Source organism: Cynara cardunculus (genome assembly GCF_001531365.2).
Source record: "Cynara cardunculus var. scolymus isolate 2C chromosome LG 13, CcrdV1, whole genome shotgun sequence".
Classification (NCBI taxonomy): domain Eukaryota; kingdom Viridiplantae; phylum Streptophyta; class Magnoliopsida; order Asterales; family Asteraceae; genus Cynara; species Cynara cardunculus.
In genome coordinates, this window is record NC_037540.1 from 9,918,916 (window position 1) to 9,946,890 (window position 27,975).

General features: G+C 35.0%; 8 protein-coding genes across 11 annotated transcripts in view; 7 read left to right on the forward strand and 1 right to left on the reverse strand.

Annotated features, from left to right (window-relative positions):
- Nucleotides 1-450, forward strand: part of LOC112524737 (TMV resistance protein N-like) — a gene marked incomplete at its 3' end in the record, with an annotated part of 3,751 nt that extends 3,301 nt beyond the window's left edge. Inside the window, exon 4 of the mRNA XM_025134694.1 lies at nt 61-450. Coding sequence (XP_024990462.1) covers nt 61-450 — 390 coding nt within the window. The remainder of the gene's footprint in view (nt 1-60) is intronic.
- LOC112525074 (disease resistance-like protein DSC1) lies at nt 426-2,001 on the forward strand. Its single transcript, XM_025135014.1, has 2 exons — nt 426-978; nt 1,322-2,001. The coding sequence occupies exons 1-2, from the start codon at nt 466-468 to the stop codon at nt 1,844-1,846; spliced, it is 1,038 nt and encodes a 345-aa protein (XP_024990782.1). The 5' UTR covers nt 426-465; the 3' UTR covers nt 1,847-2,001.
- A 48-nt stretch (nt 2,002-2,049) lies between these two features.
- LOC112525073 lies at nt 2,050-7,283 on the reverse strand. Of its 4 annotated transcripts, none has more exons than XM_025135013.1 (7): nt 7,181-7,283; nt 6,479-6,649; nt 5,197-5,351; nt 4,707-4,763; nt 3,435-4,264; nt 3,065-3,334; nt 2,050-2,543 (listed from the first exon to the last, which is right to left on the reverse strand). In XM_025135013.1, exons 2-7 carry the CDS (start codon nt 6,481-6,483, stop codon nt 2,091-2,093), a joined length of 1,770 nt encoding a protein of 589 aa, XP_024990781.1. In that variant the 5' UTR covers nt 6,484-6,649; nt 7,181-7,283; the 3' UTR covers nt 2,050-2,090. The 4 variants fall into 4 exon arrangements, with proteins under 4 accessions (XP_024990781.1, XP_024990779.1, XP_024990778.1 ...); XM_025135011.1 differs by having other exon boundaries at nt 4,701-4,763; XM_025135010.1 differs by lacking the exon at nt 7,181-7,283 and having other exon boundaries at nt 4,701-4,763; nt 6,479-6,954.
- Nucleotides 7,284-9,296: 2,013 nt separating this feature from the next.
- On the forward strand, nt 9,297-13,835 carry LOC112525075 (ras-related protein RABC2a-like). Its single transcript, XM_025135015.1, has 6 exons — nt 9,297-9,621; nt 11,077-11,145; nt 11,861-11,926; nt 12,009-12,130; nt 12,889-13,017; nt 13,386-13,835. The coding sequence occupies exons 1-6, from the start codon at nt 9,414-9,416 to the stop codon at nt 13,494-13,496; spliced, it is 705 nt and encodes a 234-aa protein (XP_024990783.1). The 5' UTR covers nt 9,297-9,413; the 3' UTR covers nt 13,497-13,835.
- Nucleotides 13,836-14,489: 654 nt separating this feature from the next.
- Nucleotides 14,490-17,467, forward strand: LOC112526010 (monocopper oxidase-like protein SKU5). Its single transcript, XM_025136385.1, has 8 exons — nt 14,490-14,785; nt 14,859-14,968; nt 15,108-15,378; nt 15,643-15,760; nt 15,838-16,198; nt 16,388-16,756; nt 16,978-17,234; nt 17,319-17,467. Exons 1-8 carry the CDS (start codon nt 14,645-14,647, stop codon nt 17,375-17,377), a joined length of 1,686 nt encoding a protein of 561 aa, XP_024992153.1. The 5' UTR covers nt 14,490-14,644; the 3' UTR covers nt 17,378-17,467.
- Nucleotides 17,468-20,845: 3,378 nt separating this feature from the next.
- LOC112525598 (kunitz trypsin inhibitor 2-like) lies at nt 20,846-21,625 on the forward strand. Its single transcript, XM_025135787.1, has one exon. It carries the CDS (start codon nt 20,885-20,887, stop codon nt 21,524-21,526), a length of 642 nt encoding a protein of 213 aa, XP_024991555.1. The 5' UTR covers nt 20,846-20,884; the 3' UTR covers nt 21,527-21,625.
- Nucleotides 21,626-21,992: 367 nt separating this feature from the next.
- On the forward strand, nt 21,993-22,652 carry LOC112524739 (miraculin-like). Its single transcript, XM_025134696.1, has one exon. The coding sequence runs from the start codon at nt 21,993-21,995 to the stop codon at nt 22,650-22,652; it is 660 nt and encodes a 219-aa protein (XP_024990464.1).
- A 1,890-nt stretch (nt 22,653-24,542) lies between these two features.
- On the forward strand, nt 24,543-25,715 carry LOC112525303 (kunitz trypsin inhibitor 1-like). The gene has a single exon (XM_025135377.1). It carries the CDS (start codon nt 24,601-24,603, stop codon nt 25,420-25,422), a length of 822 nt encoding a protein of 273 aa, XP_024991145.1. The 5' UTR covers nt 24,543-24,600; the 3' UTR covers nt 25,423-25,715.
- The last annotated feature ends 2,260 nt before the right edge of the window (nt 25,716-27,975 follow it).

The following is a 27,975-nucleotide window of genomic DNA, read 5'->3' on the forward strand; positions in this document are numbered from 1 at the left end:
AAATAACTTCTTACCATTTTATTTTCCCTTTTCATCATGTTTGCTACTGTTTTTTGGCAGTTTCTAACAAACTTGAAGAGCCTAAATCTTAGCAACTCAAAATTCCTAAGAACTACCCCAGACTTCAGTGGAGTACCAAAACTTGATGAATTGTCACTTAGATTTTGTTCGGGTTTGATAGAGCTTGACCCATCAATTGGGCATCTGGGCAAGTTGACCGAGTTGAATTTGGGACACTGTGAGAACCTAAAAAGTCTTCCAAAAAGCATTTGTGGTCTAAGTTTACTTGAACGGTTATATCTTGATGAATGCTCAAATTTAGAGAAATTACCTGAAGAAGTGGGGAAGATAGAATCTTTACAGGAGCTTTATGCTACTGGAACTGCAATCACACAATTACCTGATTCAATCGGACTTCTAAAGAAACTTAAACAAGTTTCTTTAGCGCAGAGTAATAAAAGAGATATGAAAGCTAAACCTTGGTTTTCATTCTTCCCATTTCAAATATTTTCACAAACTCCAACAGCGATCAAGTTTCTTCCACCCACTGTTTCTACTTTGAGTTCAATAAAAGACATGGATCTTAGTGACAGAGATCTGTCTGATACTGATATTCCGTATGATCTTTCTCAATTATCATCACTCCGATATTTGCACCTGAACGGAAATAATTTTGTTAGCCTTCCTTCAAGCCTTAGTCAACTGTGCGGTCTACAACACCTTTGGTTGAACGATTGCAAGTTCCTTCAATCAATCATGGAATTTCCTCCTAATCTACGGACGCTAGATGCAAGCAACTGCCCTTTGTTGGAAGGACTCCCAAATCTATCCAACTTGAAACACTTGGAGTGTTTGGATTTAAGTAACTGCAGCAGCTTGGTTGTCATACAAGGTCTACAAAACACCAATACCATAAAGGAGATTTATTTGGAAGGCTGCACTAATCTCAACACTACTTTCGAAGAAAGCTTATTTCAGGTCTCTCTCTCTCTCTCTATATATATATGGGAAAGTTTAAATGAGAACCATAAATATCTTGAGACCCGTGAGAACCTGTATATGCACACATATATATATGCATTGATGCACACTAGCAAATATGTATCTGCCAGTGCCAATTAATATATTCATCAATATATATGTACTACATAAACAAGTATATATGCATTGGTGCATATACTCAATGAAATTCATATAGTCTATATGCATCAATGAATATAGAGGTTCTCATGGTTCTCATTAGAACCTTCCTCTGTTATAAACACTAATTTCTCTTATCACTATATGTGGTTATGTGATTTAGATTATTTACTTTGTTCAGGGATACTCAGAACAAGCTGTCAATTGTAGCATTTTTCTTTCAAGGCGGGGTATTCCAGGGTGGTTTAATCATCAAAGAGTTGGGTCTTTTATCTCTTTTGATGTGCCATCAGGTATTGAACCAGATTACTTAGAAATGACTTATTGGGTTGATTATGTAAACGAGGGTAAGCACGATGTGACACTTCAAGTTATCATCAAGAACAAGACAAATGATACAGAATGGACCTATGAGGCAAACTTTTTCAGGACCTTTGAAGTGAATTCCTGGGTGAGCAACGGGCCACAACCATACCCAATAAGATGTGGGGACAAAATTGAGGTTTATGCTGGAGGGGATGAAGATTTGAAGGTAGAGAAGTGTGGGATTCATCTGGCATACAAACAGCACTCACAATCAATGATGGAAACTGAAAGCAAAATCTTGGTGGACTTTATTCCTCAGAAGAGAGGTCATGTTGCAGTGCAAACAAGCAATAAGTCATCTAACGAAAACAAACTCTCTAAAAGATTGAAGCTGGAGTGAAGAAATATATTATGCAACAATAATAAATATGACATTGCTAGACATTTGTGGTTGTAAACTTGTAATTCAGACATAATTGGTAAAAGTTTCTTCTTTCTTGTATTCAGGAATATTGTTAGTATCATATTATTTGAATACATTGAACTTCTGTTGAAGCTCACACGTGCACTGGTCAAAATATGTTCAAGAAGATTGCAGCATTTAACCTACTTCATTATGACTGAAATCTTCAACTGATATACTCCTAATCTTCAAAATTATGTACCTGGCCATTTGCTTTCCAAATATGTCCAGGAGCCTCTGTCTTCAGCTTCAGGGTGTACTCTTCCATTCCACAAAAATCTTCCAATACATCAGAAAATTTATCGACGTACTCATTGTGGGGAACAATTTCGATTCCTTGACCTGTTGTTGGAGAAACAGGATCACGTTGGTCCCCCTCCTCACAAACATCATCAACCCTGACCTTAACATCGAATAATTCATCATTAGAATCTAGTTGACCATTACATGAACCAGTGGGATTCTCTTCTTTGTCATCGGATCGCCCCTTGAACAGATTGTCAAGTTGATCTCTATACTTGATAAACTTCTCATCATGTGGAAACTTTGACATTGCCTCCTCTAGCGTTGCTTCCACGATGCTCTTCTCTGCTATCCACCGTGTTATTATCTCATGAAGTTTAAGTATATAACCCTGCATGTGAAACAATGTTCTAGTATAAATTTAGCAAAACAATGTAAGAATCTTCATGTGAAACAACACAATGTCTGAATTGGTTTATGTGATGATTTACATTATGGTGTTGTTACACAACGGAAACAACACAATGTTCATGATGTGTTACAATATAGTGTTGTTTCACACCGTCAAACAACAACATTTCGAATGTCAAATAATGTAGCATTGTTTCACACTGAAAAAACATAGTGTTTATGATGTTTTTACAATGTAGCATTGTTACAAACTGTGAAACAGTATTTATAATGTTTCACCATGTAGTGTAACATTGTTTCGGATGTTTCACGCTGTGAAACAACGTAGTGTTTCTGATGTTTTTAAAATTTTGTTGTTTGTTTCACACTGAGTGTGTAACAACACAACAGTTATGATGTTTCATAATGTAGTGTTCAAAACACATTGTTTATGAAACAATACATTGTGTTTCACATATGAAACAACACTACATTTTAAAACAACACTGTACAATAAATTACCTCTCGTATGCTCTCCTGTGATTGACTAGATCCTTCAGCAGCTTTATTCATTAATGTTTCATCACCCTCAGCACCAACAACATTTGTAGTTTCAAATTTACTTGAGTTTGGGTCCTGAAAAGGCCCAACCAAAACCCCAAGTCCAAAACCCCCTTCATCGATCTCTGCAGCCTCTCTCCTTCTTAAAAGACTCATATTCCATGACTTTATGGCTGGCCGTTCCCTAACGATATTTACCTTTTTACATCTAGTGGCATCTACATACAACAACTGCATACAAAAGTAAAAAATACAATATCAATTTTACATTCGGCAGTCATTGACTCCAATGTTGGATTTAATCTGTTAAAAATGTATCCAAAAAGCATACCGTCAAAAAGGTGAGTGGACCTGCATAGAAGCTTAAACTGCTGTCTCTCTTCCAACCCACTTTGCTTGTTTTCACACAATCGAAAATAAATTTGCACCAATCTATTTTGTCTAAGATTGCATCATCATGAATGTGTGAAAGGAAGCCAAGATTGCAACAACCCATTCTGTTGCAATCTGCCATTGTATTAACAAAAAGGGTTATAAAGTTTATTCTGAAATTAAAATCCGCAACTTTTGAACGCTCAATCTCCTTCATGATGTCTGCAGGACGAACCTTTACTTTGTCAAACTGTTGCCTCCATCTTTTGGTGATGTCGGCTTCCATTGTTGCAGATTCAATGGATTTTAGGTCTACACCACCAATAGGTACTCCTAGAATTTCATGAATGGCCTCGGTAGTAATCTTTATTGCCCCATGACTCACCTTTATCTCCATCTTTTTAGTGTCTAAATTGTCAACAACATAGAATCCCAATTTCGAAGGGATTCCATCTGCCTTCATGTTCAGCAGTTCACCAAAACCCATGCTTATAATAGCCTGTCTTTGAGCGTTGTTTAATGATTGCAACGCCTGGTACAAGGCATTTGGAGATGTCCTTGTCCTTATTGTATTATACTTCTTCGCTACCTTCTTCTCACTCTTTTTCTCCAAATCGGTAGCAATTTCTATTGCCTTCAACAGTGCAACATCTACCTCTATCTTCTTAATTGGCGTCTCGAAATCACTATCAGTGGCGGTGGGAGTGCTTTTCAACTTGAGTTCCTTTTTATCATTCGTTGCACTGTTCTGTCTTCTTTTTCTTTGTTTTTCCTCATGTACCACCTTGTCTGCAATACAGTTGCTTAATTCTAAAATCAACTTTAATACTGTTTTTTTGTGAAACTTTTATGTTTCATATATGAGAAACTTTTTCTAGTGTGTTTCCCATGAGAAACTACATTGTGTAGCGATTAAGCCACATAGTAGAATATTGAAAAACAAATGAAAAAGTCTGTTGTTTCACACGTAAAATAGCACTGCATTACCCTAAGTTGTTTCACAAGTGAAACAACACAATGTGTCTGATGTTTAATAATACAATATTGTTTCGCACTGCGAAACACTCTGTTGTTTTGATGTGAAATAACAATGCATTATAAAACATGTGAAACTATGTGTTGTTTCGCATTACTAAATACCACTACATTATAAAATATGTAAAACCTTGTTTTGTTTCACATGAATGTGTAAAACATATAATTGATCATCATTATAAGGTCATACCCGTACCCCCTTTCGTTCCGTCTTGTTTCCGCTTATGTTGCTTTTTCTCCCCTCCTGCATTTCCTGTTGCATAAATGTTTATTTTTATTTAACGGAAATCAAAATTTATATTCAATTGTGTTTTGAGTGATGGTAAATAACCATGTGAAGCCCTATTTTATTTTACATGTAATTAATCAACAATGTATTGCACAACAGCAGAAACTACATTGTGAGCAATACATTGTAGAAACATCATAAATAATGTGTTGTTTCAAACTGTATACATCAGACACACATTATGTTGTTTCACATTGTTAAACAACTCTACATGGTAAAACATAAAAAAGTGTGTTGTTCCAATGTGAGCCAACACTACGATGAAAAACATGTGAAACAACACTAATTTTTTGTCAAGGGTTTGCTTCAATATAACCATGTGATTTTTGACATGTGAAACAACCCTAATTTTTTTTTGCATATTTCACATGACATTGAAGCATATTTATCGATATACCTTCACTATCTTCTCCAGTCAAAATTTCTTTACTGCCTTTGTGAAGAATATTCTCGTTTTTCTTCACCTGAACACTTGATGATTGTGTTTCAACCATTTTTTTCACAATTTCTTCTTCTTTAATCTCTGCAGGATCATATGCTGTGTTGACAAACCTGCTAAATGATGTTTTCTTTTAAACTCTTTTCGCCTTTTCATAAATGTAAATGTAAGTTCACATTAAAACCCTGAAATTGGTTGTCAAAAATAGAATCAATGTGAAATACGTTGCGTTTGATTTTGATTTTTGGGATTTTGTGCTCTTCATCATTTGAACCTTAAGCAGCCAATGTTGATACGGATTCTTCAACGTGAATGGGAAGAAAAATGACAAGATCATCAATGCCCCCAAAATCATGGGATGAACACACGATCTTGGAGAGAGGGGGATAGATAATCAAATGACGTAAATTTTCCTAATAGGAATTCTTTTGTTTAAGCTTTTAAGATTTAGTTTCGACTCCTTCATATGTTGGTAGTCTGATTTGGGTGTTGTATGTGCTATACAATCGCTCTAACTTTTGTGTGCACTTAAGAATTTTGTATCCCATGTTCAGAGTTCATAGTATATTGTCGCACAAATTTGTATGTGTTATTTTTGGTGTTATGTTCAATTATTTGTTTTGTTATATATAGTATCCAAGCACAAAGGTTTTTTCACGGCAGGTATTAAGGGGAAATGTAGGAGTATGGGATTGAGAATGTCCTATCTAAGAGGTTAGTTGCAGACACTTATCATATTTGATGTTTCCGTCTTAAATATTGTTTCATAGTGTTCTGGTTACTCATGTTGATAGTTTGCTTTAAGCATGAATGTATCCTCCCTTCTCATATCGTGATTGAGGTTTACGTTGGAGGGACCAATGGTTTGAAGGTAGAGAAGTGTGGGTTTCATCTAGCATACAAAGATAACATGAAAACTAAAATGGAAATAGACGGTTTGGGGAACTTTATCCATGAAAAGAGAGGTCATGTTGCAGAGCAAACAAGCCCGGACTCGTCTTAGAAAAACTCACTAAAAGATTGAAAGTGGAATGAAGGAGAATAAATTATGCAACAATTATAGATAAGGATGCAGGGCATTTGTGGTTGTAATTCAGACCTAATTTGGTAAAATATCCTTCTTTCTTGTTCTCAACAATATTGTGATTATGATATTCTTCAAATATATTTGGAAGTTATGTTAAAGCTCCCATGTGCAGCAATCAAAATATGTTCAAGACTATTGCAGCATTTAACTTACTTCATTAAGAGGACAATGATTGGGGAGCTTGGAATCTTTAACTGATTTCTCCCAAATCTTCAAGATGATTCTCAGTTTCAAAATGTACTCTTCCGTTCAACCTCTACCACATTGCGTATGACATAATTCTCTGAAGGTGACCCTTGAACAGTTGAATTCAATGCCAGTCAGCTGTTTGGGACATGAAAGGAAACCATACCGGTAAACAAAGGTTGTTAAAGCCTAGAGAGACATGTGGAAGTGGCTTTTAAGGAGAAAGTGAAGACAAAAGAGTTCTTGTAGACATTTCGTCGACCACCAGGAGGGCACATCCAAGAAAGATGTCATTTTCGCATGACAAACTCAAGCAAGAAGCCAATAACAGATGCCATTCACATGACTTCCAGACTTATTCGTTTCAACTATTCAGACCCAGTATCAAAATAAACTAATATGCGATTGGATATTTTGAATTACAATCGATGGGTCATCACCATAAATTCATTAAAAAAAAAAGATGGGATCGGATCAAAACTGCCCAAAGAATCAATTGACCAAACAAATCATTCCGGCAACACTATTTTTTATTGAATCCTGCCGCCATCTCGGATTTTCCGCAGAATGCCGTTCCGGGAACGGAAACATAAAAAATGGCGAAACTGACAGATGAGTAGAAGCCAAAACGATAAGAAAATGGCGCGTATGCAAACGGCTGAGTATTACCTGAGTGGGGCCCGTCAATCTACAAACCGGCGCGTGTTCCGACACGTCATCACCATCCTCAATGGTGTCAAGCCATGTGTGCTTTCTCCCCTATCTACTACACACCAAACCCCTTTCTCTATCAGCTTTTAATATTTTGTAGGGGTCAAAGACAAATTTCAAAAACCTTAAAAACTTGAAATGGCTGAACTTGCAGTTTCGTCCTCCAACTATTGGTTCAATGCATTTTTAGTCCCTCATATTTTTTAGTTTCTTTGACCATGAAAACGAAATAATTACCACTTGGGGTAAGAATATGAAAAGATATCTCATGCAAGAAAGATGGGGTCCCTGATGAGTAAAATGATTATTTGACAGGTGTTGGATGGTTTAGTGCAGAATGATTAAGTGATATGATTTAAGATAAAAATATAATTGTTTAATAATTATTCAGAATAAAATTATGGCGTTGAAGGGTTAAGGGAGACCCAAGATACAAATACATTATGGGTTTTTAAATCATTAAGAAACATATTTTTTCTGTCAAATAAGATTATCTCTTAGCGATTCAAATGCTGAACTATTAATAGCTAAACGAACAGTGCCTAAGTCGTGAGACATAGTGTGACGGTTGGGTCAAGTCTCAATTTTTAAGAGCCACGACAAGGCCAATAAGCTTTTTATGGCGTAACTTATGACAGTAAATTTGTAATAATATATATGCATTTCCATTATAATTCAATGAATCAATTATATTAAATAAATTAAATTATGTTACATACCAAAAAATTACATTGTATGGCGTTAAAACAATAAAAATTAATAATCCAGCAACGCGTAACAAAACCTGTGGCGGGCCATGGCATGCCACAGGCTTAACTTGGTGCTGGGACGATCCTTAAGCCGTTGTATGCCATGGCCGTTGGCATGTCGAGCCTTTTGAAACACTCGATGCAAGTGATGTAAATTATGACTAATTTTGAAGGAGATACAGATACCAATATGAGTGAATTCGTATTAGAAAACATCATTCATTTAAATTAGAAGGACGCTTAACACAAAGGCGGACTTATGAACTTTTTCAAGTGCTGGTACAATTTAACTACATGAAACGAAGATATGGATATTTTTCACAAAATCGTCATTGGTCAGTTGATCAGTTCCTGGTTTTCATATGTGATATCTTGTGTTCAAGTATTTTATCGCGATGTTTTTTACAAAAAACATAGTGATTATGAAATCAAAAGCTAAAAAACTAATTAAATGATACAAACGGGATTCAAACATCCATATGGGATAAGAAGAAAATGTTTGTTAACCAACTCTATCAAAAGAAACTTATGTTTTTAACATAGTTTCAAAATATATATAGATACACACAACACTCATTTCACGACCCTATAATTTGTTATACTACGATGGATGAACGAAATGATGGTCCGTGCCGCCGATCCACTAGTGTGGGTCCTTGACCTTGATAGATTGGTTTATATAACTTGTCAGGGAGCATAAGAGACCAGCGTAAATAGAGTCATATCCAATTTTTTTTTTTTTTTTGAAATAGTTACCAAATAATTGTCTCTATAAATTCTTACACATAAGCCCTTACCCTTTCAACATTTATGGTTGTACATAACCAAATCTATGGTTTCATCGTTACAAAATTTTAAAGAAAATCACACTTCATGCAACCAAATCTATGATTTTACGTGAGCGTTACAATATCACAATACCATATGATTTCTCAATATTTATCAGTTGCTTTGAGTTATTATCTTTGTATTTAAAATAATTATAATAATAAATTAAAGATAATTAGGTGTATATAGCAAGTACTTAAAGTAAATTAGACAAATTAAACTAATAACTTTTAATCGATATATGTGACTGTTTTTCTTTCATTTTTGGACTTCTTTTGAAAAGAAATACCAAAACACTCTTCGATCCGCAAATACGTCAATAGTCAATGGGCCATAAACGAATTAGCCAATAGTTGAAGGAGAAAATTGAAAAATAAAAAATAAAAATTGAAAATTGAAAAATGAAACCCTTCACCCGCCAACACCCCCAACAGCGTTCTCCATATGTCTCCCACCCATCCAAGTCTCCATTATAGAGAGAGAAAGACAAACAAACAGATAGAGATAGAGAGAGAGACAGAGAGAGAGAGAGAGAAAACCATCATAGGATTCAAATTCTGTGAATCCAATTTGGGGATTTATAATAAATTAACGCAAGAATTACACATAAACAAATGGGCTCATCATCATCTCCATCAGCAACACCATATCTGAATGGAGATATCAAAGGAGGTGGAAGAAGATCACAGATTAGTCCAACAAGTTACGATTATTCCTTCAAGATTTTGGTCATTGGAGATTCAGGTGTTGGTAAAAGCAGTCTTCTTCTCAGTTTCGTATCCAACTGTCAAAACCCTTCTCAAGATATTTCTCCCACCATTGGTAACTCATCTCTTTCTCTCTAACTTTTATCGGTTTTCTTGGAAATTTATCTACGATCTTGTATTTTAATGGAGTAAATGTATCATCGTGCTTCAAATTTTTGTTGGGTTTTTGTTCATAATCGGTTTTCTTGATTTACAGGGTCATTTTGTTTCAAATCTGTAGTGGTTTTTGTTCATTTTTCTTGATTCTTAGGGAGTGATTAGTATCATATTCTTTCAAATTTACAATGGTTTTGATTGGGTTTTTGTATCTCTGTTTTTCTATTTGATGTATAGGTTTTAGGAAGTAGGTAGTATAGTATCTTGTTTCAAATTTATAGTAATTTTTTCCCTTTTTCATAACAGAGTTCTTATTTTTCTTTTGATCTATGGGTTTTCTTGAATTCTTATTCATACCCACACTTTGATTTTATTGGTTTTCTTAGAAATCTATCTTACTTGTTAGCTTTGATCTTTTCTATTAATATCTAGATTCTTTTGATTTCTTTATATATATTATATAGATATAGACTCGGGATCAAGTGAGATCAGCCTGTTTTCGTGAGACCGATCTGTTTTCTAGAGACTGTGAGACATTTTTTTGCACTTGAAACTTCAAAGAAAACGCTGTAGATATATATGTATATATTTTTTACCATCCAATATATATAGTTTTTGGTTTTATTGGATTTTAGTCACTCCAACAAAGCTTTTTATTGGATTTATGCACTACCCAGTATTTGTATTATCCTGTTGGATTTTTCTTCACTACCCACTGTGTATAATTGTTGGATGTATGCATTTTCTTGGTTTCTTCGCTACCCAAGTTCACTGACAAACCCAAGTTCTGAAATTTGGAAATTTAAGACTTAAATCTTATCTTTTGATTTAAAATCAATTAAAAAAGAATCTTGAAGTTATATAGTTTTCATTTCTCTGTTCTTGAATTATTGACTGCTTAAAAAGGAAACCGTGTTCTTTTAGTCATGTGATTTGATTCAATCAAGTTCCAACATTTTGTTTACCAAATAAAGAATTAGTTTCTGCATGTGGGAAATGGTATAACCTTGGTTTTTTATTATTTGATAACTCATAAATTGTGCCCTAAATTAGGGTTTATGAGATTCCGCTACACATGTTTAACAAAATTCATGTTGTCTGGTTGATTTGTTCTTGATTTGATTCGTGGGTTCAATGATTTGCATCTTCATGGATGACATTTTCGTGTTTATTGATTACATAAGCGACGAGTTTACGTGATCTTGCTGCAGAGTGCCACGAATATTAGTCGTGCTCGTGCACATATGGTGTTTGATACTATGCCTCCAACTATGTAAATCCTTGAATATTGGTTTATCTTTGGTTTTTATGGTGTTGTTTTTGGTCGAGAATCAGCGTATTTATTATATGTTGTTAGCTTGTTATCCTTGTGATAACCGACTTAGACATTTCGGTTTGTTTCTGCCATTTCCAGGTGTGGATTTCAAGATGAAGATGCTTACAATCGATGGAAAACGACTCAAACTGACAATCTGGGATACAGGTAATTTTGCATCGATGAATCTTGCTGCTCATTTTTGTAACTATATATGTTCACATTAATCGTTTTAGATGGAACAAATTCCGAAAAAGAATCCAAGGGGCTTTCATATTTTGAGCGATAAAGTCCTTGGATAATATTTTTTGAACAAATAAACCCCTACACTTTCTGAAATCGAACAAAATGAACTATAAAATATAAATGACCTTGGAGACTGGTTATTGTGGTAAAATAATGGGAAAAATCCGAAAAACTCAAATGGGCTTTCATATTTTGAGCAATTAATTCTCTGAACAATTTTTGAATTAATAAATCCCTACACTTACGGAAATGACCTTGGAAACCAGTTATTGTGGTAAAATCATGGGAAAAATCCGAAAACCTGAATGGGTTTTCTTATTTTGAGCGATTAAGTCCTTGGACATTTTCTTTGAACAAATAAACCCCGACACTCGCTGAAATGGAACAAAATGGTTCTTTTGACTTACAAAAATGACCTTGTAAACCGGTTATTGTGGTAAAATCATGGGAAAAATCCGAAAAACCCGAATGGGCTTTCATACTTTGAACGATCAAGTCCCCGGACATTTTTATGAACAAATAAATACTTTTAACGACCAGGTCCTCTTCAGCTATTATTGCTAGTAATTGAACAGTTTGTGATTGTTTTTTTTTCCGTTTGTGTGGTCTAATTGGTGAAACGATTTTACTGATGCAGCCGGACAGGAGAGGTTCGGTACACTGACAAGTTCATACTACAGAGGTGCACATGGTATCATGCTCGGTACTTCACTAACCTGATCTCACTTTTTTACCATTATACAATGATGGATGAGTGATCATGGCCGTATATTTATCGTTTTCAGTTTATGATGTTACACGACGAGAAACTTTTACCAACTTATCGGAAGTGTGGGCACGAGAAGTCGAGCTCTACTCCACACACCCTGATTGTGTCAAGATCCTAGTTGGAAACAAGGTTGATAGGGTAAGTCAGAAGCACCTCTAAGGTTGCGCCCCTTATTAATTTATTACTAATATTTAATAAATTACATAAACTAATCAAAATATAGAAACCATATAAAAATGATATCTTGAGAACGAAAGTCTAGAGCATCTCCAACAGCTTCTTTAAAATAGAAAAAAAGTGAGTTTTTGTTCTCTGAAATGCTCTAACGGAGTTGCAATCTTGTTCTCTAAAATAGAGAATCATGGAGAAAACTTCAAATAGTTCTCTAAAACTTGACGGTGGGAGAGAGAAATGATTATTTTATTCAATTCCACCAATGAGATTGAGTTATTATTTTTTATAAAAAGTTTTTAGAAAAAAGTGTATTGTGATGATAACTTAGAATGTTATTTATGTTAAAATCTGTAAAATAGAGAATCTGTTGGAGATGAATGTAATTCTTTTTAGAGAAGTTGGAGATCCTCTTAAAAGAGGATAAAAGACAACAAATAATATTTAAAGAATGGATAAAAATGTAAAGAGAGGCGTATTTGATATTTTAGAAGAGAATTAAGTTCTATTTTGAAGGTATATTGGTAAAATATAGGTTTGTTCCCACTTGACACCTTGTTGCATGGGGTGGGGGTGGAACACGTTGTTCCACTCCGTTCCATATAAAAATCATGCCAAACGTGTAACAGTGATCCCTGTTCTTTTTTGTCATTTCCAATGTACCAAACGCACCCTTTAAAGACAGACCGATCAAAGTAACCCGTGAACTTGATGACAAATTTCAGGACGTTGAAAGGGCTGTAACGGTTGAAGAGGGAATGGCGCTTGCAAAGAAGCACGATTGTTTATTTTACGAATGTAGCGCTAGAACCAGAGCAAACGTACAACAATGCTTTAAAGATCTCACCGTAAAGGTGCATCCATATTTTCTTGATCATCATATTTTCTTTGCTTCCTATTTGGTGTAACAAAGAAATTTATTTTCTTAGTTAATGTTACCCATTTTGACCGGTAACCTACTGAACTTGTAACATTTGATGACGTGGATGCCAACTTTGTCTTCAACTTTGTTGTAAACCTTTCATAAACAGGGACCCACGTCATCAAATGTTTTAAGATCCGAAGGTTACTATCAAAATGGGTACGACAAAATAGAAAAATCTGAAACTTTGTTATGTCGATCGAGGAAAAAGATTCTTCGTTACAATAATAAGAATTAAACGAAACTTGATTGCATTTCGATATGCATTAATTGGTTGTAACTGATCTTGAAATTGTGCAGATACTGGATAAACCTGGTCTATTGGAGCAGGGATCGGTAGTAGTGAAGAGACAAATCTTGAAGCAGAAACAACTCTCCTTGAAAAAAAGAAGCGACAACTGCTGCTCGTAACCGAAAGCCGTTGTTTATCCAAAAACGCTTTTGACTCGAGATGGTCAACCCTGCTCTTGCATTCTACACAAGTAAGATGGTGATTCGATCCTGTAAACATCTGTCGTGAACCCTTTTCTTGAACTTGAAAAGAAGGGGAGTTGAGAGTTAGTAGCTTATAAATCACATAGGTATAGTTTTGTTGTTTATTTGTTGAAGGGTTTTCACCAAGATATATGGTGTCGTTAGGGTTCATTTTGAACGAATGGTAACCCGTTATGGGATGGAAGTAAATAGTTTTGTTTTAGCATCCTTTTTTGTAATACAACTTCTTTAAGTATATCAGATTTGCTTTCTCACATGAATTATCAGCTATTCAGTTGTTTTTCCATTAAGCTATCTATAAAGCTAAATTGTTGTTTGTCTGTTGTGCTGAATAAACTGTCTGAATGATGTATATTACGATTTTACCCTTCCTGTTTGACATTATTTCTTTAAATGCAGATTTCATACCAATGATTTCCAAGTTATAATAGAGTAATGTGGTTATAGAATTCTTGATGAAAAGTTCAAGAATTCATATTGATTTTGAAAAGTTGTTAGTTTGACCCAAAGTCAAAGTTCAGTATTTGATTGAATATGTTCAATCTTCTATAAAGGTTGACTTTTTAGGTCAAACTTTTGATTTTCTTTATAGAAATTTGTAATTTTTTTTGCAATAGACTTGATACCAAAAACTTTTGGGGCCGTAGTATTTCATTTAATTTAACAAAGATACCAAATTCATAGATAAAATTCGAAGAATTCATATCGATTTTGAAGTTGAAAAGTAAAAAAGAAATGACCTTAAAAGTCAAAACTGGTGAAATTGTATGGCTTTTTGCTTGAATTTGTCAAATCTTTTCTCATCTTTGTAGATGCAGCTTTCAGTTAGACGACAATAGAAGACAGATGACGGAATAGATTGTTATATCGAACATTGTTTTTAGTGTTTTGACAGATATAAAATGACGAAAAACAGTTGGTTTCTCGGATGCCACGAGACTGTGTCAACTAAATTGTTGAAAACAAAGTCGGTTTCTGTTGATCTTCGATAACCATTATGCCGGCATGCTTACAACTTTGTTACATAGCTCTTGGAGGTCACTTTTGTTCCTTGGAGTCTCATAATGGATCCTCTCAACCGCTGGATATGGTCCATGGTGGCAGTTTTCATGGTTTTAGTGGCTAGAACGGGTGCTGATGTCATCGATCTACGATGGGTCGTTGCTAGTGATTATACGCTATGGACCTCATCCTTGGCTCAACAGGTACATAAACTTACAGTTGCTTTCGTTCGTTTGATCTGTGCATGCTTTGATGGGGTTTGTGTGTTTGTTACAGGTTATAACCATTAACAATATGTTCCCGGGACCTCTTATCAATGCCACAACGAATGATATTGTTAAAGTGAACGTCTTCAACAAGTTGGACGAACCTGTTCTTTTCACTTGGTATGGTATACATGATAAAATTAAGTCCTATAAAGCAGTCTACTTGGACATCTATACCTTTTTTGCATTCGGACCCCACCTCCGGCATGGAGGTACGCGGTTCATTTGGTTTAACGTGTTGGTGATGATTTGTATGTAGGAATGGTATACAGCAGAGGCTTAACTCGTGGCAAGATGGAGTTTCGGGGACTAATTGCGCGATCCAACCCGGCACCAATTGGACTTATGCATTTGTAGTAAAAGACCAGATTGGCTCTTTCAGTTATTTCCCTTCTATCAACTATCAAAAGCTTACGGGAGGGTTCGGACCTATTCGGGTTAACAATCGTATCGTCATCAACGTTCCGTTCCCAAAACCCGAAGCCGAGTTTGATCTTCTCATTGGTGACTGGTTTCTTACTGATTATAAGGTACAACTAACCATCAAATTTATTAGAATGCTCAACTTGTTACCATCACTACAACAAAATATATCGGATTACAATGCCAAATATGTTTAAATATCCTGATAGATTGTTTTTTGTATAAGATTTACGTTTATAGAACCAAACAATTATACGTCATATATAAAAATGCTACAATATTTGTGCTGTCTTATAAACATATCTTATTATAAGGAACTTTTTCGAATAGTGTTGGGTACATTTGATTTCAATTTTTCGTGAATTAAAAAGGTCGTTAGGCCAGGGCTTGGAGTTTCCGTTGATGTCCCCGATATGATCTTGATGAACGGAAAAGCTCCTTATGGATACTCGAAGTCAATAAACCATGAGTCGTTCAATGTTACGAAAGGTACTTTCTAAGCTCGGTTATGGATGATCCTATCGAACATTCTCAAACGGTTAACGAGTTGTGCTCTCAATATTCAGGGAAAACGTATAGGTTTAGAATATCGAATGTCGGAACCACGTTGAGTTTCAACTTCAGGATTGAGAAACATAAGATGGTTTTAGTCGAAACCGAAGGCTCGTACACTAACCAGATCATATTGGACTCGCTCGACGTGCATGTTGGGCAGTCGTATTCGGTTCTAGTTACCGCAGATCAAGACGACACTGATTACTACATTGCCGCCACTCCTAAGCTGCTGAATGCCACTGACGACAGCCCTCTTGTGGCTAAAGGAGTACTGCATTACGCTAATTCGGGCTCATCCGTTGGTGGTTCTCTCCCCATTGGTCCCGATCCATGGGACATCGAGTTTTCGGTGAACCAAGCAAGATCGATCAGGTATGGAAAGAACTATTCATGATCTTTTAATCACCGATCTTTGAATTAACGATGACTCTGTGAGAATATGTGGAACCCCTATTAGACTACTCTACAAAAGAACTCTCGAGAAGAAAAGGGGTTCCGCATATATCGAAGAGAAAATGTCCAGCCGATGTGGGACTTTAACGGATCCGATTCTTGAATCAGATGGAATTTGACCGCAGGTGCTGCTCGGCCTAACCCACAAGGTACATTTAACGTCTCGAATGTCACCTTATCAGAGACTATAATTCTTCACGGATCGGAAGCAAACATTAGTGGCTTGTACCGCTATGCAGTCAACAATGTTTCGTATCTCGTTCCAGAGACGCCGTTGAAACTTGCCGATTTTTATGTTAACGGGTCCGGAGTGTATCAGTTAGGTGATTTCCCGATCCGGTCCGTAAAAGAAACCGCGACTCTTGGCGTTTCCGTCGTGGACGCGACTCACAAAGGGTGGCACGAGATTGTCTTTCAAAATGATCAAACATCAATGGATTCTTGGCATCTAGACGGCTATGGATTTTACGTTGTCGGGTAAGTGAAACTTGCATTACAACAAAACTTTATAACTATTACCAATGACCAAGTTGTATCGAGGGGTTGCGAGTAGATGCCAACCTTTCCGAAGGTCAAAGGTTCAATCTCATCAAAGATGAGGTCAAAGGCTCGAATTTTATTTTGTTTTTGTTTTATTAATACCAACGCTTTCTTGATTTGTTTCCTTAAGCAATTCATGTTTACATTTTGTTTTCCAGGTTTGGTGACGGAGAATGGACCACGGGATCACGAGGTACATACAACTTGTATGATCCGGTGGTCCGCTCCACCATCCAAGTGTACCCAAAAGGGTGGACCGCGGTCTACGTCTTCCTCGACAACCCGGGAATGTGGAACTTGAGATCACAACATTTGAAAAATTGGTATTTAGGTGAAGAACTTTATATTCGGGTTCATGATGACGATCCGAACCCCGCCAAAGAAAACGCTCCACCGGAAAACCTCCTCTTATGCGGTGAGTCAACCATATTCTGATATTTATAATTAACCTGTACTGTTAGTTTGTTACTGAATACTGATTTATGTCATTTGTCGGAAGGAATGTTTGGTGAGCCGATAGCACCAAGTAGTGCACCGGAGCCTCAGCCTGGAGGATGACGAGAATCGGGGTGGCAGCGGTAGCTGCCATGGCGGTGGTCGGCGGAGATCCGACCGTTGGTTACGTTTACAAGTTTATTTTATTTTCTAATGATATTTGGAAAGAATAAATATATATGTTGAGGGGCCTGGAATGGATATTTATCGATAATAAATGGTTACGCACGTTTTGTTATCTTTTCATTATCGTCACGTGCTCCCAAAACCCAACAAAAACGAGACCACATTATTCATAAGGAACAAAATGAATTATTGGTCTCGCTTTTCTCTATTGTCTAAATAAAAAAGATTCGTTCGTACAAAATATCTTCCAGAATTACATAAATTTGTCGTTTAAAAAGACAATTTCGTTAGCTATTTTTTTTTTTTATCAAGTATGATTAGTTTATCAATTATTTTAATATAGTTTTTAATAGAAAAAATAAGGTTTTTATTTTTTATTTATTTTGCATAAACAGATGTTCTACAGAGAAAATCAAGATAAAACTTTAAATTTAGAAAATTTTCTAAAATTTGATGTATAGATAGAGATTAAAGGGCTATTTACCTAAATGCTTATCCTGTAAGTGTTTACTTATAGGAATCAAACACTATAATTCGTTTTGATGAGTAAGATTTTAGTACATCAAAACGTATTGAATGCAACAATTTACTGGGTAAGCGTTTACCTGGGTAAGAGTCGTAATATTCACTTACCGGGTAAGAGTTTCCATCCTTCTCATCGCTCTTACCCGGTTAGATTATTGGCCCCTGTCATGTTCATCCGATAAGAAAATTTATTCGGTATTACCAAGTAAACGTTTAGTAAACGACCCCTAAATTTTTATTTACGTCCATCAATAAGATTGAATTATCATTATTTTATATAAATTTTTTTATATCTGTGTTATTTATATGATTCTATAATAATATAATAGACGCTAAGATCTTTAAAAAGTAAGTTGTTGTGTAAACTTTTTAAATTTTTTGATTTTTAATTTTTAATTTTTGATTTAAAAAAATTATAAAGAATTTATTAAAAATACTCTTAAATATTAACAACAACTATTTTTTCAGTTAAAATATCTGTCAAATCTAACCTGAATAACACAATATGAAAGGTACTACAAAGCAATATGCACAAGATATCCTCTCAAACCGCGGATCAACAAGGTGAAAAAAAATTGTTCTCTATAAAAATATGTGATCTTAACGATTTGATTTTGAAATTAAAATCAAACTAAAACATGCAACCTTTTGATCGAAATGTGTCCCTTGTGTTAAAAAGAAGTCTGCTAAATAGCGATGTCATAGTGGTTTATTCAATAAGTTTTTAAGGAGTGCTTTATACAGAAAGACATGTTTTTTTCCTAACATGTCCTTTCAATTAAAAAACACGTTCATTTCATCTATGAAAACCCTTCCAAACAAAATCTTCATTATCTATACTGACGGATTAATCCATACAAGACTTATGGGTCGTTTACTAAACACTTACTTTGGTAAGTACTTATCGATTCAATTACTTTATCGAGTGAACATAACAAGGGTTGAGAACCTTACTCGGTAAGAGGGAAAACAAGGATCAAGAGTCTTATTATAAACGTATACCATTAATCCATTTTCATGACTGAAAATATTACCCAATAAAGTAAATAAGAGTCGTGACTCTTGCGAGTAAACAATTACCCGATAACTGTTTAGTAAACGATTCCTTATATACTAATATTTGACTTGTGTTGGAAATTATTATTACATACTTGTTTCTCTTTTATCTCAAACTTTTATGTTTATGCATTATGTCAAGAATCCCCCCCGAGGTTGCACTAACACATTGCTATGTATCATAATTCCGTAAATTATATGAAATCCATCTGCTTGTATAGTGTTGCTAATCTGTCTTGAATTAACGCCTACACATGTCATAACATCCATGTTAAATGTTCAGATATGTCACTAAACACTTACGTATACTTAATTTGTCATTGTAATATGGTTGCACTGCCTAATAGCAGGTTTGTGTGACCATCAATGTCATCTTACTGTGGCGACCTCAAGAAACTTGCCGTACACAACTCGCTCTTTGTTGCCTTAAGTGACTCCAGACACGACTTGGTCATTGTGTTTCCTGCGTGACTCACAAGTAAGATTTTGGCATTTCAAAAGTCAACCAGTATGATGTATTCGTTTATTTTGGCTGTTTTAGACAATGTAATCACCAATTTAACTCATTAATTCTTTTGTTTGTAACGACTCTAACAATCATATATACTTCTTGAGTTCTTGGTACACGTAAACATGCATTAATTCAAGCTTGTATTCACTAATCATTCTTCGGTTATGTATAAAATCTCGATTCTAATCAAATTGATAGCTTTAAAGCCTTCTTAACTTTTCATTCCATTAATTATCGTTTCAAACTCAAACATGACATCATATGCTACTAACCAAATTAAAACACGAAGTTTACATAGAATTTATTCCATTTGATCATCAATACCGGTTATACTTATCCCCTGTAAAATGTTTGTGCATCTCATGTATCCATGAATCACATGTCTCCATCGAATGTATCTTAGCCACTTGGTTTCTGCCACATTGGTTAAGCCTCGAGACAATGTAGTGGAAAATGTTATTAATCCTGAGTTCGAAACCAAAACCCTTATGGCCATGGAGGTCCATTTGTGATGACTACAGATCATTCGTGATCGCGGGTCTCCTGAAAAATTAGTTGGTGTATGTAAGTTGGCCCAGAAACCCGATCAATGTGTCTTCCAAATGATTCAATTGTGTCCACCTCTTTCACTTATTGGCCCTTTAGTCCCTATTTTGAACCTCTCTTTTCATCTAGGTCAAAAGTTAAGGTGTTTGTTTATATTTTTCAAAACTACTCTAACAAAAAGAAATTAATTTCATCTTTTGCATACTGAAGAGGAAAAAATATAACAAAGTTTGATTTAGTTTCTATTTAGTGTAACAACTTTTTTCTTAATTAACGCAAAAAAAATACGTATCAGGAAGAAAATACTTGCATCCAATTTATGTTTTGAAAGATACTTTTTAAAAGACATTTTATTAGGGGTCGTTTACCCAAATGCTTACTCGGTAAATGCTTACCGGTAGAAATCAATATTATAATTTATTTTTTTCGGATAAGATTGTAGGTACATCAAAACAGTATCATATATGCAACAATGGTATTTTAAGGGGGTGTTTGGTTCACATAATGATATTTGAAGTAATTGGAATCCATCATAAAATTTGAATTTAAAGGAATTAGAATGAAATTTGATTATACGTTTGGTTGGTAGAAATTGGAATGAAATCTCCGTACAATTTGAACAATCGATTTTGTTTGACATACACACATGCACATGTGCAATTTGTATGGCATACACACAAGCATGATATGTACATGAAAAACAAAAAAAAATACAATTTAATTTTCAAAGATACTCTATATATGTATTCATCAAACATTTGAAATAAAAACTCAGCATTGAATTCAGTTTTCTTCCACTTCCAATCATGAAGATAACATTGTCTTCACTTTTGTTGAATCTCTTCGTCTTCACCACCACATTCTCACATCTCTCCACCGCTGCCGTCGACGTAATCTACGACTCCGCCGGCAACAAGCTCCTGAAGGGGGTCCCCTACTACATCCTCCCCCTCCTCCGCGGCACCGGTGGCGGACTCACTCTTTCCGGCAGCATCAATAACACATGCCCATTATCCGTCACTCAGGAGCCTTTCGAGCTTAGCTATGGCGTTCCCTTCATTATCACCCCCATTCTTTTCGACGAAGAATTCATCCGTGAATCTTACCCAGTCTCCGTAAACGCCGATATCGCCGACCCTTGCCAGGGATCTAAAATATGGAAGGTGACAACCGGAGCAGCAACTGCTAAAACTGTTACCATCGGCGGGGTGTCGAACACGCCGGAAAGTTGTTTTCAGGTCGTGGAAAATAAGATGATGCCGGGATTACAAAGCTACCAGATTCAACATTGCCCTTTTAAATGTGGTTTGAACAGTACTACCAGTCGTAGTTGCTATAACATCGGCGTTGTCTCAGATGCCGTCGGCAAGGGATTTCTTGCTCCGACTGACGTCATCTTTCCGGTTGTGTTTTCGAACTCGTTTGGCACACCCATCCAATCTTCATAGTGTGTCTGAATTCTTTATGCATATATATTTTGCCATTCGCAAAATATGTTGAGTATGTAACTTTATGTATTATCATCAAATAAATTGTATTTTTTTTAATTAAAAAATTAATAATTAAATATTTGGAATTTTTTTTTATTAACTTGGATATCCAACCTGCTATGCGAGCCGACTAATCTCAGAGCGACCACATACTTTGCAGATAACCCAGATTCACCGCATTTGAACCTCCGTGGCCAAAAGGAGATTTTTATTCCTACTTGGATTTGAATCTGGGACCTCCTGATACTTTTGACCTTTGGAGTCAAGTTCAAATCAATCAGACATCATCCTTGTGGTTATATTTGGACTTCATCACCTCTTAAAAAAACAATTTTATCATTTTTATAAATTCAAACATATATAAAATATTACGTTAATACTTGTCCACAAAATAACTAAACAATTTTTGGCAATTTTCATCAAGATGAAGTTGACCTTCCTTTGCTTCAATCTCATCATTTTCGCCACCGCACACGCACATCTCTCCACCGTTCCCGGCGTCATATACGACACCTCCGGCAACAACCTCCATAGGGGCATCCCTTACTACATACTTCCCCTCCTCCATGGCTCCGGTGGCGGACTCATTCTTTCCGGCAACACCACGGATCCATCATGCCCAATGATCAACATCATCACTCAGGAACCTTTCGAGATCAACGGCGGGATCCCTTTCACCTTCAACCCCATCGTTTTAGACGAAAACCTAATTCGTATCTCCTATCCGACTTCCATTGAATCAGCCGTCGTAACACCTTGCGGCGGATCCAATATATGGAAGGTGTCAACGGCAAAGAGCGATATCGGAGATGTTGCTGGTCTTCAAATTGTTACCACCGGCGGCGAGTTTAACACGCCGGAGAGCTGTTTTCAGATCGTAGAAGTTGACATGATGCCGGAATTGCGAAGCTACCAGATTCAGCATTGTCCATTTAAATGTGGTTCGAGTAGCACCGATCTTAATTGCTACAACGTCGGAGTTAAATTAGATGCCGCCGGTAAGAGATGTGTTGCTCCAAGTAATGCTCTTTTTCCGGTGGTGTTTGTGGGTTCGGTCGGAAAACAGTCAACATTTATGAAGTAATGGTCTCTTTGCCGGCGGCCGGCGTGTTTCTGACATGTTTTGTTCAAATATGTTAATATACAAATTAAAATGATATTAAAATTTTAATATTAAACTTAATATTATGTATTTAATAATATATTTATCATAATATTTTAATACATATAAATATCACGTGACACTTCCAAAATGAAATAGGAAAAACAAGGTATGTAAGTAAAGGAAACAAGTAACATGAAAACCTTATCGAAGCGCATGGGCAGAAAGTATTGTCGACCATACAGAGTTTGGATTTACGAAAAGTTTTGATACAAAATGAATTTTAAATATTATAATAAATTAAGTATTGTGTTAGAATATGGGTTAAAGTGAGAAATATAAGACTGGATTTTGGTTCTTGATCACTTTTAATCTCACTTTCATCTTATAAATTGTGCTTCGTTATGAGAATTGATCTGATGCATTTCATTATTATTGATATTCAATTAAGATTAATTCAAGGTTGAAAATCTTTTCTTACCATAACTTTCATTCTTACCATATTATAATATGTGTGTGTATGTGTATATGTTTCAAATACGACCTTTTTTGTTTGTACGGTCAATACAACTTTGATCTAAACCGTCCATTTTTTTTTTTTTTTTTCAGTTTCTTTAATTGATAATTTTGTAACTACCTTTTCCACTTCATCAACGTTGATTGTAGATGAACTAATTGATAATTAAGATCATGTTACATTGATTGTACAAATGAAATAGGTTGTAAAATAAACTACCTAGAGGTGGATTATTATGCAAACCTTTACATTTTTACAACCCTTACAACTAAATCAAGAGCGTTTATTTGAACAGTTATAACTAACTTTTACATTCATTTAATCGCTTTCACATACATGAATTTGTCAAAATTTTAGTTATAAAGATAAAAATAAGTAAATGAATACATATAATATGCATCACCTGGTTCCATCATATTATCAAATCCAAATCTAATGAGTTGTTTGGTAGTTGCTAAATGATCGGATGCATAATGATTAAAAGACTCTCATGATACAATACAAAATTAAATATAATTGTTTAGTAATTATCTACGACAAAATTAAGACAATAAATGATTAAATAAGACTTATGATATAAAATCATTTAAAAAATTTTAAAACAATTAAAAGAATTTTTTTTACCAAATAAAATTCACTTTTTAACAATATATATTAAAAAAATAAACAAACAACTCTAAATTTAAATTTTGGAATCAATATATCTCCCTGAGGATAATATTGTGTATATGTCGATAGTTCCAATACTATTTTATCACAGTTTCAAAATAATTTCTCGTTTCGGAGGGCCCCACCTGCATGCCACATGCACGTGGTGGGCCTGTAAGTAATGGGGACGAAGGAGCAACCTTCCAAGAACTTTCGTCTTATCCATTTCTTTTTCCTTTATTTTATTAATTATTTTTAGAAACAAGTTTTTAAAATGAAGATGGTTAATTTTAACAAGCCAATAATCAATTTAAATCACACAATTTATTAATTAAAAAATAATATAAATAAAACATAGAAAATAATTTTAAAATTTCGAATAATTCTTATTTTAAATTAGATAAATTCTTAAAACTTTTATTATATTTTTAGATTTTTATTTTTAATTAATTTATTTTAAATTTGAATTTGTCCATTTAAAATCTGAAGGGTCTCTTTATTTTCAATCCGTAAACTTAACCAATATAAAACTATATGATAACGTTCAGTTGTCTGAGTATTGCTTTTGTTTAAATAATATCTTAAAAGATTATTTACTTACGACTTAATTAAACTTATTAATCTAACTGACTTATTTACACAACTCATTAATGACTCAGAATACCATCTTCTTCTATAAATACCAGTAACCAAACACGAACACGTTGAAAAACCAAAATAATTGAATTTAGTAATTTTTTTTTTATTTCAATCATTTTTATCATCATGAAGATAACATTTTCTGTCATCTTCTTCAACCTCTTCATCATCACCACCACTTTCCCACTTCTCTCCACCTCTTCCGACCTAATCTACGACTCCGCCGGCAACAAGCTTCTGAAAGGTCTCCCCTACTACATCCTCCCCCTCCTCCGTGGCACCGGCGGCGGCCTCACTCTTTCGCAAACCACCAAAAACACATGCCCATTAAACATCACTCAGGAGCCATTTGAGGTCAACAATGGAGTTCCCTTCATCTTCACCCCCATAATTCTCGACGAACAATTCGTCCGCGGATCCTACCCAACTTCAATCGAAGCTGATGTTCAGAAGGACCAAAACCCTTGCCATGGATCCAACATATGGACGGTTTCGAAGGTAAACGTAGCCAAGGATGACGACGACGACGATGATGATGCACGCTTTAAGGACCATAAAGATCATAAGAAAAAGAAACATGATGATGATGATGATGATGATGATAAGAAAGATTTTACTCCGGTTTCAATTGTGACCACCGGCGGCGAGTTCAACAAGCCAGAAAGCTGTTTTCAGATCGTGGAAGATGACATGATGCCGGGATTGCTGAGTTACCAGATTCAGTATTGCCCGTTTAAATGTGGTTCGAGTAGTACGGTTCTTACTTGCTATAACGTCGGCCTTATATCGGACGCCGACGACAAGAAATATCTTGGTCTGACTGATGCTATATTTCCTGTTGTGTTTACGAATTCTTTTGGCACGGTTAAACCGGCTAAAACGTTAACGTTAAGTACGTTTAGTCGATTATCGGCCAAAATGACCTCATTTAGCCGTTCGGCTAAATGAGGTTTTTTAAAAAATTTTGACGTAAATTAAGTTGTATGAAAGGAAATAAACTTGTGATCTTGAATTAAAACATAAAAAAAATGATTGAGCATTCGAAGGGCATCAATAATTGAACAACAAAAAGTTGAATCATTCAAACTATGGCTTTATGAATCTGTATTGGAAAATTAATGGTATGGTGTTTGATAGATGATGTTAAAAATACACTCTCTCTGAATTGCTAAGAGTTGAATCTTGTTTGGTAAAAAAAAATCTGCATCTTATGATCTTGTATCTTGCATTTCCCTTAACCATTCAGCACTCTAATTCCATTGTAAACAATTACTGGACAATTATATTTTATTTTGCATTATATCATGAAAGCTTCTTAATCATTCTGCACCAAACCATTCAACAACTGCCAAACAGTCCTTACATCTTTTCTAATCGGAGGTTTTTATAAGCAAAAAGTGTAGGTAGGGACATACCTATTAAGTTTCTAATGGTTTTCATACATCTACTCAACTTATTTTGGTAAGTAAATTTTTTTGGGTACGAGAGGTGCACCTACTAAACTTTGAGAGGTGCTTCGAGGTATTAGAAATACAAGGAACATCAACTAAAAACCTTAAAAATATCCCCTTGAAATCAACAAGAAAACTTAAAAAAAAAATCATCAAAACGATAGAATTCGGCTAAAAATACATCGGACGTATCAAAATGTCCCAAAAAACCAAGCGTCCTCGTAGCGTTTTCTATTACTAGCCACACCTAACAAGCACAAGAGTGGTCCCAAATTAGGGGCGAAAACAAATATCGAACCCGAAAATATCATAAGTTAAGATTTGTGGTGATCCGACTGTAGTCCCCAGTTGGTAGGATGCTATCCTCGACAGCTGGTGTTAATTCTTAAAGTTGCAAGTTCTAGATTTCACTAAAAACCTGAGTAACATGTGGAAACAAGTAGAAACTGGATTCACTCCAAAAATAAAACTGGCAAAAACGAATAGCCACGTATATTCGAATACGTCAACATTATATATCTACGACAACGTATGGCTGTAGCATATTTGCGGACATCGCTTTCTTTGGTATATAGCACGAATGTGGACGTTACTGGTAAGAGTTAAAGAATCAAAAATAATTTATGAATTTAAATGTCTTCAATACCGACATTTTATCTGATTATACAATAAACAGATAATCTAAGATAACGATAGAAGTTATGATCGGCCCATTTTGTAACACTTGTTGAAGGACCATAAGTTCAACAAGGCAGTAGGACCTCTATGCATTAGAGCCATTCGTTTACAACCCTAGAAATAAATAAGTGTAATCTCATTCAACACATGTGTTTACATTAATATTATTTAATTTTATTTTAAAATAAGGTAACGTTTATTAAACACTTATCGGGTAAACGTTTATCAATATCCCTTACCTTTAACGATTAAGCATGGTAAGGATCGAGAATTTTATCTGGTAAAATGCATAGCAAGGACTGAGGGTCTTACCCGATAAACGAGGGGAAAAACTTTTACCCAGTAAGCACTTACCAGATTTAAGATGCTTACCAACAACTAATTTTAATGGCCAAAATGTTATACAATAAGATGACATTATTTGCCAGTAAGCATTTAACCAATAAGCGTTATATGGACACATATGCATACCTATTTTTATTTGTATGTATTTATAACGGTCATTTATGATGGCCATCACTACCTTGAAATGATGTTAAATGACCATGGACATATGTCACATGGGACATAGGTAGGGGTGCTTAAAAACCTGACCAACTCAATCTAACGCGAAATAATTCAATCCGAAGCAACCTGATGTCTAATCGAGTTGTAAAATTTTCAAACCGTAGGTATTAGATTGATATTGGGTTACTATTATTTGAATCCAACCCAACCCGATGACCCGATATCCATTTATTTCTTGGATTTAATATAATTGTTGAATTTCTGTTAATATATAGACTAGACAATTACACTATCACGTACGTTATTCATATATACATCTTTTCAATCTATTCACATTTCTATATAACTCATTCGTATATATGTTCAGTAACTGTAAACATATATACGTAAATTGAGAAAATTAACTGAATGTGATATACGTAAGAAGTATGGATAAGTTGTATCAAATGGTTGATGATGAAAAAGAAATTACGAGTAGAGAAATAACATATCCAATGTTAGAAAAATACGGCTAGGGGTGCTCATGAGTTGGGTTTGGTTAAGATTTTTTAAACCGCATGCATTATGTTAAGTTATTCAAATGTCTTCAACCCGATCAACTCAACCCATAAGCACCCCTAGCCATAGGCCTACAACTTGTTACAAAATTTTCCACGAGCTTCAAAAGAACGTTATTAATTTTATAAAAATATAAAAACGGATACAACTCGAAAGAATTATGGAAAATATAGTCAAAGATTTACAAATAAAAGTTGATTAAAACCGATGAAACGTAAATAACGAGGGTTTGGTAGGTCAACAACTTGATAAGGGAATCAATCTCGCAATTAAAGAATTGCAAAAATAAAATTCAGGTCCATTCCTG

Bases quoted from the DNA above. Each gene is read 5' to 3' on its own strand.
- LOC112525074 (XM_025135014.1), top strand. From the start codon at position 466: ATGAAAGCTAAACCTTGGTTTTCATTCTTCCCATTTCAAATATTTTCA. The intron at 979-1,321 runs GTCTCTCTCTCT...TACTTTGTTCAG, and splicing joins TCGAAGAAAGCTTATTTCAG to GGATACTCAGAACAAGCTGT.
- LOC112525073 (XM_025135011.1), bottom strand. The intron at 4,764-5,196 runs GTATATCGATAA...TTTATGCAACAG, and splicing joins GACTGGAGAAGATAGTGAAG to GAAATGCAGGAGGGGAGAAA. The intron at 3,335-3,434 runs GTATGCTTTTTG...TTTTGTATGCAG, and splicing joins GTCCACTCACCTTTTTGACG to TTGTTGTATGTAGATGCCAC.
- LOC112525075 (XM_025135015.1), top strand. From the start codon at position 9,414: ATGGGCTCATCATCATCTCCATCAGCAACACCATATCTGAATGGAGAT. The intron at 11,146-11,860 runs GTAATTTTGCAT...TTACTGATGCAG, and splicing joins ACTGACAATCTGGGATACAG to CCGGACAGGAGAGGTTCGGT. The intron at 11,927-12,008 runs GTACTTCACTAA...TATCGTTTTCAG, and splicing joins TGCACATGGTATCATGCTCG to TTTATGATGTTACACGACGA.
- LOC112526010 (XM_025136385.1), top strand. From the start codon at position 14,645: ATGGATCCTCTCAACCGCTGGATATGGTCCATGGTGGCAGTTTTCATG. The intron at 14,786-14,858 runs GTACATAAACTT...TGTTTGTTACAG, and splicing joins CCTCATCCTTGGCTCAACAG to GTTATAACCATTAACAATAT. The intron at 16,757-16,977 runs GTAAGTGAAACT...TTTGTTTTCCAG, and splicing joins TATGGATTTTACGTTGTCGG to GTTTGGTGACGGAGAATGGA.
- LOC112525598 (XM_025135787.1), top strand. From the start codon at position 20,885: ATGAAGATAACATTGTCTTCACTTTTGTTGAATCTCTTCGTCTTCACC.
- LOC112524739 (XM_025134696.1), top strand. From the start codon at position 21,993: ATGAAGTTGACCTTCCTTTGCTTCAATCTCATCATTTTCGCCACCGCA.
- LOC112525303 (XM_025135377.1), top strand. From the start codon at position 24,601: ATGAAGATAACATTTTCTGTCATCTTCTTCAACCTCTTCATCATCACC.